Here is a 10,160-nt window from a genome sequence, read left to right as displayed (position 1 = left end):
TTAAGGTCATATTAGAGAATGACGCAGAAATTCAGAACATTTGGACATCATTTGGGCCTTCAATTAAGCAAACAAACATTCTTAGGGGTTAAATTAAATTTTGGAAAAATAACTTTAGTATTAACATGCAAATCTTAATTTTCTAGTTTAGCCATGAAAATCGAGTGGATCCAACTCAAGCTCAAACTTGATTCGAGCTCTGAACGAGTCGAAATGAATTATTTGATACCCTACTCGAAGAGCTTACTAGCAATTCAAAAAATTAATATATTACAATTTTATTTTTTAAAATTAAATTATTAATAATATTATCATTTATATGTTGTTTTTAAATATACTAAAAGACTTTCCTGTACTTAATGTTCAGGTTCGAACTCGAGATCGAGTTCGAACCGAGCTAGAGTTTGAATTTCAATCGAGCTAAGTCTAAGAATTTTTCAAGTTCATTTTTTACCTCGAGTCAAGCTTCAATTTTTTTATTTCGGCTCGAACTTGAAAATTTTAAGCTCGGGAGCTTTCGAGTCGAGTCAAAGTTAAATTTTTTATTTCGAATTCGAATCAAGTCGAAGTTTAATTTTTTATTTCGAGCTTGAATCGAACTTGACCATGCATCTTTTATATTTGAGGGTGTCTTGTACCTCCATATTATGCCATTGGATTGCATCGAGCATTATATTATAGGCGCATTAGAATAGGAAATGTTAGGATAATTGAAGAACTGTTTGCTTCGACATTGCCTTGTATGAAAAATGAAAGATGATTGCATTCAGGATTGTCGAGGCAGTGTCACTCGTACTTGAGTGAAAACGTTGGTTATGGGTAAAGAAGATGAAATTCATAATTGGAGAACAAGATATTGGTTTTGATTCTGGTGAAGCATATTTACTATCATCAGTTAAAGCTCTTTTGGTTTGATTGGTCATACGAATCCGGAACGTAGAGCTCCTATATCTGAGGTGGTGCAAGCATTGGTACGGTTAGCTCAACAATCAACCTTAAACATGAAGGAAGATCTTTCATCTTCTTGCCGGACAACTGACACTGAATATGAAATTGTTTGATTTTTTCCATTATTTATTCTTTTCATAGATTCTTATGTATAAATTTCTAGCAGTTTTTTAAGTGCTATGTACCATAGTCTTTATTCTTTAATAATCATTTCTCTTTCATTCTCATAAATGCAATTTTTTGTTGGCATGTTGGGAAAGTTGAATTTGTAATTTTTCAAACAGAATGTATCAATAAGGTTTAATTGTACAATAGGTGTTTAAATTCTTATTAATTTTATGTGTATAGTAAGATTCATCCCGTTTTCATTTTCAGGTCACACCTTAAAAGAAATTACCCAATTAATGTGGGACATGTTCTTTTTCATCTCTTCGGTTTTATGAGGAAACAAAAGAAAAAGCGAAATTGTGAAAAATTGTTCTGTTTTTGAGAAATCAAAAAATCAAGTCTTACACACTTCAATTTTTCCGAAGAGTTTGAATTGGAGAAAATAAAAATAAGAAGAAAAAAGTAATTCAATGATTTTTTAACCAAAAAAACCATCAAATGACGAAAAAATTAACTATTAATTTCATGTATGAGAAACTTAAGAGATTTTTATTTAAAGAAAAGAACTTTAATGTGTATCAATTTTTTTAACGACATATTACAACAATAACTATAATGAAAACAAATTAAAAGTTCAATAATTGTATTGTAAATATTAAAAATTCGGTGATCAAAATACAAGTGTTACAAAAATTCAAGGGCCATTTCTGTAGTTACCCTTAATTCTAACTAGACTGCTGTTCGTGACTAATACACGTAATAATCACACAGAAAAATACAAAATTAAAACTGGGATTCGAGTAGGTAAAATTTAAGACTGAAAATTTGAATGAATTAAAAAGATCATTGCAGCAAAGGTTGGCTTATATAAAGCCTAGTTGGTGAAGGTTAGCTTTATGTAAAATCCAGTTGATGGCTCCAATTTAATATGATTTCTTGATATCACAAAAGCTGATTTTCAGATAAAAGAAAAATAAGAAAGCATTTTCTAATCTAATAAAATGACATTACCTAATACCACATATCTCCAGAATCAATTTGGTTGTCACTGTAAATTCTCCCAATAAAACTACAATTTATATCAAGAGAAGAAGCTGCCACTAATTTATTACTCTAATTAATGAAGTTTGAAAAGGGTTTTCATAATGAAAACAGGTTATTTGCATCTCTACGCCGAATCACTATATCACAACAAAACAATGCCTCATCTCGCAACGCTTACCATAAAAACTCAACCTACCCTCCATCGTTTTGGCTTTGCCTACTCGGAGTCCTAGTTTCAAGGTTCAATCACAAATAGAGGCTGCATAAGGATTACAAACAAGAATGTCAGAATCAAATATACTTCAATGTTACAATTCAATATACACACACACATAATTCAAATCAAGGTAGTTAAGAATACTCACCGTGTCAACGCTGACTTGTTTGCCATCTTCTGCAACGATCTCAACTATGGTTCCCGATTGATCAGCCTAAAGAAATAAGCATTTTCCAGTTAAGTGACATAAGCAACAGTTTTGAAAATTTCATAAACTGTGGTTATGACAACATTCTCTTGATTAAGGGGTGTATAACACATTACAGCCAGCCACTACTGCTGCTGCAACCACAGGCTGTGATCACCAAAGAGAATCAAAATGCAAGCTTTCTGGTTAGTTGTTGAGAGTGCTCCAACAGGAAAAGCTAATTCGGACTATGTCTTGCCTATATTTGGCTAGTTTAAGCCAACAGCTTCTCATATTTTTTGCAGTATGTGATACAAAACAGAGCACAAATGCATGCAATGAACCTCAACCACTGCCATCCATAATAAAACCGTAACATGTTCATAAATATGGTTTGGAATTTTTTTTCCTCTGACAGGAAAATAAACCTCACATCTTTACATGCTACAGGTGGCCTGAGGGATTTTGCTAGGGACACTTGGTACCTCTTTGGGTTGGGCTGTCAAGCACCTGATGAAAAGTGGTCACTAGCTCCTATAATCCAACCTCACCCCACCCCTACCCCCTAGTGATGCTTGGGAGACTTAAACTGCAACCTCTCTCTAACACCTCTAAGGAACAAGTCTCTACTACTAGACTAAAAGCTATTGCTGTTGGTTAGCAGGAAATTTATTAACTTCAAAACTGCAGCACAAAACACAGTGTGCATACACCCTGCAAGCAGGATAAGGGGCTTTGCAGGGCACTTGGTATCCTGGCAGGTTGGACTATCATGCACATGATGAGTTTAGGGTGATCGCTAGCCCTCATAAGCCAAAAGATACCTTGAGACCTTCATTAGCGCATTGGTTATCAAATTTCTGTCCCCGTTCCTTGTAGAACTTGACATGTAAAGTAAGACACCCCATTCTTCGAAAGCTTTAGAGTTATATCTCACAATTTTTTCAAAGTTCAGACCAAAATAAATCAACATTATTCTATACTGGGAAGATAGAAGTTCTAATATATTAATGGGAGAAATGGTATCTATCCCCGTATGATGGTATTCCGTGTTTTCATATGTACTTGGTGTTTTATTTAATGTAATATGAGGTACTCTTTTCTTCCTTCCAATGTTCGTTAACATACTTGTTAGTATGTGGACGAATACGAAGGGAGTTTTTAATGAGACCTCCAACTTTTATTAAAAAAAAAATATGAATGGGAGAAAATGTCAAGGGTAGTAGTATTTGTATGACAAATCATTATATCTTTTCTAGGCAGAAAGATTATGAACTTGCCTCTATTTCATTCATCAACTTCATTGCCTCAATGATGCATAAGACCTGACCCTTCTGCACTTTGTCTCCAACCTACAGTGAAAGCATTTTGTTTAAGTCCAAAGAGCCAAAGAGAACCAACCACAGGATAGACATAATAGCAGCACCATTAAATCCAATAAAAACCAACATGGGATATTCACCTTCACAAATGGTGGTTCACCAGGAGCCGGACTTCTGTAGAATGTACCAGCCATTGGACTTTTAAGAGGTGGAAGTGATGATTTGGCTGACTTAGTAGCAGCCAGAGAAGGTGCTGGAGTTGGGGCAGCAGATGCTTGACCAGAAGGTGGAGGTGCAGGGACAGATGGGATTGGGGGCATTACTGGTGGTTGGGAGGGTGATTGCATCATAACAACTGGAGCTGCAGATGGTGGTTGGGGTAAGGCCTCCTTTTTCCGGATTACCAATTCACAGTCAAGTTGTTTAAGCTGCAACTCCACAATATCTCGTGAATCAACTAACCTAGAAGAAAACATATAATAACAATTAATTTGAGTAAACTTTGGGGAAATGAAAAACAGAAAAAATCAACAATAAAAAAGGTTACTTTACTAGACTTGAAACTCGATTAAGGAATTCTGAGATTGATTCTTCTGTGGCCAAAGCTGGAGGAGATACATCGGTTGATTGATTAGCATTTTTCGCTTCTGCGTTTGGTGACCCTGATTTGACTGTAGGTGTAGCAGAAGCATTTGATGATCCTTCAATGGCAACCTTGAAGGCAACAGATGATCCCAAAAGCATGTATATTAAGGATCAAAACTTGGAAACCAATACTCTAACCAAAATCATTTAAAGAAGCTTACCTCATTAAGTTGGCTTTTCACCACTGTGGAAGAGTTCCGACCAGGTAGAAAACTCTGCAATGCAGAGACCAGTAAAATTTTCAATTCAACAGAGAAAGACAAGAATTAAAGTAAACTTGACAGAACATAAAATTTCAGAGGGCTTTTTTATTCTCTCTATAATTTATAGCAAGAAAGCAAAATGTTTGAGGCCTTCACAGCACAAGTAGAAAGATGTCAAGTTCCAACTATTCACGAGCCTCGCAATTTCAATATTATTTTGCATGTATAACATCCATAATACACAATAAGACTAAGAAAACAACTGTTTATTTCCAAATAATTCCATTAATTTAGAGCATGAAGGAGAGAACATAATTTTAGATTTAATGAATACCTTAGCCACATTTTATTTTGAAAGCAATGAAGAATCTCACAACCACGTCAGTCGACTATAAATGCATAGTAGCATTTTTTTGTTGTTGACATGATTTAGTTGACCATGAAATTGTGTTAAATCAACATGGAGGAGTGAACTTAATTATATTATTGAAAGCATTATGAACATCCTAACGGATTTCATTTAACTTTGCAGTTTGCACAGTAAGATACGATGATTACCATGCGGTTAGATGTGATAGTTTATTCTAAATGTTTGGACTAGTCCTCCAAACAAAACTATCATCTTCCAAAGATTTTTAACTGATTATGCAAAAAAAATATCAGCTCTATACAATTAAAAAGGCAGTTTTTCCTAGTTTCTCTTAGGCAATACTTGATACTAAAATGAACCATAAATATGACTTCATCTAGTAAAATCAAACTTTTTCTTGATGCAAAAAGATGGTACTTTCATAAAGACAAATCAGACACAATAGTCTTTATTAATTAGAGGAGTTAAATTAATTATAAGATTTAGATGTCAACAATTGAATACACCATACATAGAAATAGTTTTATAACTATCTGTAAATGGACTACTGAATTTGGGATTGTACTCCTACATAGCAATCCAACAAATAACACATTGATTCTATAGGGCAGTTCCATTCCATGGACTTGTATTCTTTTGATGGTGTTCTTCTTATTTATTTATTTTTAATAGTATGGGGTGATTACAAGGTAGTATTGTTTAGAATTTTCTTAGCCTATTGACAACGCACACACCGTGCAGACGTAACAGCTCAAATCCGGGCCCTCTAGGAAGAACAACATTCCCTTTTACCATTGAGGCCACTCAATGGGTTCGATGGGGATCTTGTTAAAATTTCAAATATGGGCATGTAGCGTCCTAAGGTGAATGCTGAGGTTATTGAAGTTTTGTTGAATGTTAAAAAGCGTGTAGAAGTGGTACTCTACATAGGAGATTTTTGGTGAAATAGTTAAGCAAATCAGCTAGTGAAAGTACTCGGGTTGCGGAAGAAGAATTGCACTGAGTTGATCCAAAATTTTATGTTGAAGTGGTGAAAGTTCATATCATAGTCAAATTTTCCAGCCAGGGTGAATGGTGCAGGAGCTTTATTTATTTTATAATATTTTATTATTTCAATATTATTAAGTATTAGACTATAGAGGGCTAGGATTATAACTTTTCTTTAGGTTTTAAATCTAGGGCCATGATTAAAACTTATTATTATCTTCTTGAATTAAAGAGACTATAAAGTTTCAAGAACTCCATCTTCTTTCTACTCATTTTAATTCTTAATTCTTAATTTTGTTGATTAACCACATATCTTCTTGTAAACCACACCAAAGTTCCATTAATCCTACTAAACTGATAAAGCATCAAAGCCAGTTGCATATCTGTGGACGATCTAATCCCTAACATGTATATTTTCTTTAACTACCTGATACCAGCAGAGCTAATTTCCAACCTATATTTTGTTCCATATAAGCTCTTACAAAATGTATTCAACTTAAATTGCAATTTAGTATAACTGAAACTAACAAATTATATTATCCAAAAACAAAAAGGAAAGGAAAATAACAAGTTAATATTTTTAGCATATGATATGATAGAACACCGAGAGCTACATTGATTTATGATTGTAAATACTATGGTACAGAGTTCAGCCTATAATGGAATCAGTAGAACAATAAATCTTCATTGCTCTACTTATTCATAAAATTCTTCTATTACATAAAGGTGCACATTTTCCAGCAACAAAGAACTTGAACTTCTAGCACTGGAAGTGTATTGTTTATAAAGATGACTCGAGCAAATGAAAGCACGGGCATCAAACATGCAAGTGTTTTGCTCTTTCAAAGAATGATGAGAAAAAGATCAAACCATGCTGCGCCATGGAAAACATTATTACTTATTGTGGTACAGATATTTACAAAATGATAAAAGGGAACAAATTTGTTCACCTTACTCTCCTACCTTCCTATCTATTCCTAGATTATTGGATAAACGGCTTTTTGATTTCCAGCACAATAAAATAAAAGAGAAATAACCAAGAAAAAAGGGATCTATCTAATTACAAACTCAACGAGAAACGAATTCCAACTTCCCCCCCTCCCCCTTATTAACACTTGCCTTTACTTTTCCAAAAGTTGCTGAAAGAAAATTCATGTTTGGGCTTAACCACATAACAATTATCAATTTCAAAACAGTTAACATATCTAAATATGTAATTCAGACATCAAAATAATTTGTTTATCCAATAATAACAACCAAATCCAAAAATACGGGGCTCGTATGCAAATAAAACAGCATACAAAACAGTTCTAAAAGCCAGAAAAATCAATTGCAAAGATAAACAACCATCTTGTCCTCTTTTTGCTACTAATTTTTGCAGCAAAAACACATGGATCCATGCTTAAAATAGACCAAACAATGGAGACCACCAATTCACACTCTTCTACTCGCAAACTTAAACGTAGCAGGAAAACAAATAAAATCAAACGCAAGATTCACAGATTACAAGCAGCTAAAATGAACAGTAAAGAGAGAAAATTAAGAAGGATTAAGTTACCTTGGAGAATAATAGACGGCTTGGGTTGGAAGAGAACCGAAAGGAGAGGTTGGAGAGGTGGAGGTTAGAGGAAGGAGGCAAAGTAGCGGTGGTTTTAGCAACGGAAGTGAAGGCAGCGGAGGCTGTTGTTGAGAGTGAAGATGCCATTTAATTTATTTCTTTTCAACCAATATGGTTGGATTTTTAGTAGAAAAAAGCGAAGACGGAAAGGAGAGAGCTTTGGCCTTTGGGGAATCCGTCGAGAAGACAAGCGGATGAGCTGAGTGTTCAGGAGTCGATGAAATCCAAGTGAGTCGGGTTTCTACTGAGCTGCCAACTGCGGGTTTGGATTATATCCGGTTCATTAATTTAGCCTTGTTAATTTATTTTTTGGTGAAGTCCATCATATCCGACTAGAAGTTGTTATTTTATTAAGTATTTTGACTATTAAAATTTATAAAATAATCTTTTAATTAAAGGATGTTGCTTTGTCAAGTCATTCAATTATTAAAAATTATAAAATGATCATCTAATTATTCATTATGTTCTAAACTTGTTCATTTTCTTTGAAAAATTAAAGACAGTTTGAGATAGACATTAACTTGTTGAATGTGATATGATAAAACATAATCTCAGAATCTCAAACGATTATTATATCTCAGTCAACATGTTAACGTCCAGCTCAAGCTACTATCAATTTTTTTAACAAAAAGGGACAAGTTGAGATACAATGAATAGTTTGGTGATTATTTTGTAACTTTTAATAGTCGGTGACTCAACAAAATAATGTTTCATAGTCAAATGATCATTTTGTAATTTTTAATAGTTGGAGACTCAATAAAGTATTATTTTATAATCAGAGAAACATTTATGTACTTTATCCTTTATTTTTATTTCAAAAATAATAATTTTTAATATACAATACAAGAGTTATGTTCATCTATATTTATATTTACGTCTTTATAAAGTGCGATATATTAAGAAAGTGTCTCATAATCATTTTGATAATACGAAATTAAGGTGTTTATTTTATGTACGTATACGGTATACGTATACGTGTATAATCAATTTTACGAATTGCATGCCTTTTGTATGTTGGAACCCTAACCCCATTGCTAAACTAGTCCATCAGTTTACCGGTTGGCTTATATTATCGATTCTAATCTCTTACGTTATTAATTTAATACATTTTAGTCCCTAATTCACGTTATACTAATAACAGAAGTGATCCAAATAGCCTGACATATAACCATAATTAGTGACTGCGTGCCTTGGCTTCATCCTTCACCCTGGCTTTGCAATGCTGCCAATTTTCTCATGCTCAATCTTTACTCCTCTGGCCTGTACTCTACATCTTCCAGGGGTATTTGAGCTTAGATTGATCTTCAGGATCGTCCATGTCGTTACAGCGCTTCATTAAGAAAGATTCGAGAGTTTTCTGCTTCCGCGGGCTTCCTTGTTGGGTGGGGTCGAGAGTTCTCTTCTTCGTCCGACTTCTTAACTTCTTGGCTGCTTGAAACTTCCAAAGTATTCTCTTGGCCATCAAGCATCTAATCATATAGAGAAGCAGAAGCAAAGTACCTGACCCAGATTTTCCAATTTCTGCTGGACAACATCCCTAAAATGTAAAGCAAATTAGATATAATAATGATTCATCATCATCATCTGTGTGATGGCGTACTGGAGTGACCAAGATTAACAAACAAGATAACAAAACCGCATACCGTCTGATGTCATCGACTGTGTCATTTGCTAGCAGATAGTATATATTCACTGAAGAGACCTAAGAATATGAAGGCATACATGTCAGAAAACAAAATAAACAAGCAGAACATTGAGCAGTGGGAGAAAATATGTATGATTACAGAATTAAAAGAAATTCATCTTGTTCCAGACAAGTCCTAGATACCATAATATCATCAGAGGTAAAACTCATCAAGTCAGATTATCAACAAGTGACGTGTGATGGATAAACCTTTTTTTTCTTTTTTCTTTTTTCAAGATTAGATCTATTTTCCCTGTTAGACTAGTAGAAATCTAATTCATTTGATTCAATTTTAACTTTAGCTTAGCCAAAAGGTAAAAACCCTAAAGCACCAAGCAGTGCCTAATGAGATTGTCCTTTACAACTTTCAAGCAGAGTCCGCTCAGACCTGCATAAATTTTGGAATGAAAATATTGGCTTCATGAAAAGTCATAAACATGAGTACAGCCTATATAGTCTGTTACGTAATATCCAAATCCGAAGCCACATAGTTGCTTTAAAATCCAAATCCGTATATTATCCGCATCAAGTCCAAATATTACTACCTGATTCTGAATCCTAATTAATAAAAAAATAATACACCAGATATCCAAAGTCGCTAAATATCTTAATCTAGTAAGAAAAAAAGGTTAAAATGGATTCGAATATCCGAGTCTAAATATATTTTCCATAGAAATAAAACCGACACAGGTGGAGTCATTATATGAATCCGTTGCCTACAAAAGTAAAACAGATTCGAAGAACGGATATCCAAGAGTTGATGTCTATTTGCTACAGTTAGCAATTAGAATATTTGAATCCAAATTAGCAATATGTGAATCAACTAA

General features: G+C 33.9%; 1 protein-coding gene across 1 annotated transcript; it reads right to left on the bottom strand.

Moving 5' to 3' along the window:
- Positions 1-2,137: 2,137 nt before the first annotated feature.
- LOC120119812 (biotin carboxyl carrier protein of acetyl-CoA carboxylase, chloroplastic-like) lies at positions 2,138-9,709 on the bottom strand. The gene is made up of 8 exons (XM_039139617.1): positions 9,699-9,709; positions 7,590-7,747; positions 4,633-4,686; positions 4,374-4,540; positions 3,967-4,288; positions 3,785-3,856; positions 2,466-2,531; positions 2,138-2,359 (listed from the first exon to the last, which is right to left on the bottom strand). The coding sequence occupies exons 2-8, from the start codon at positions 7,734-7,736 to the stop codon at positions 2,336-2,338; spliced, it is 852 nt and encodes a 283-aa protein (XP_038995548.1). The 5' UTR covers positions 7,737-7,747; positions 9,699-9,709; the 3' UTR covers positions 2,138-2,335.
- Between the last annotated feature and the right edge of the window lie 451 nt (positions 9,710-10,160).

Source organism: Hibiscus syriacus, unplaced genomic scaffold, assembly GCF_006381635.1.
Source record: "Hibiscus syriacus cultivar Baekdansim isolate YM2019G1 unplaced genomic scaffold, ASM638163v2 tig00110332_pilon, whole genome shotgun sequence".
Taxonomy (NCBI): Eukaryota; Viridiplantae; Streptophyta; class Magnoliopsida; order Malvales; family Malvaceae; genus Hibiscus; species Hibiscus syriacus.
This window is presented reverse-complemented; position numbering and strand designations above follow the sequence as displayed.

Bases quoted from the DNA above. Each gene is read 5' to 3' on its own strand.
- LOC120119812 (XM_039139617.1), bottom strand. From the start codon at position 7,736: ATGGCATCTTCACTCTCAACAACAGCCTCCGCTGCCTTCACTTCCGTT. The intron at 4,541-4,632 runs GTAAGCTTCTTT...GTTGCCTTCAAG, and splicing joins TGAAAAGCCAACTTAATGAG to GTTGCCATTGAAGGATCATC. The intron at 2,532-3,784 runs GCAAGTTCATAA...TTATTTCTTTAG, and splicing joins AGTTGATGAATGAAATAGAG to GCTGATCAATCGGGAACCAT.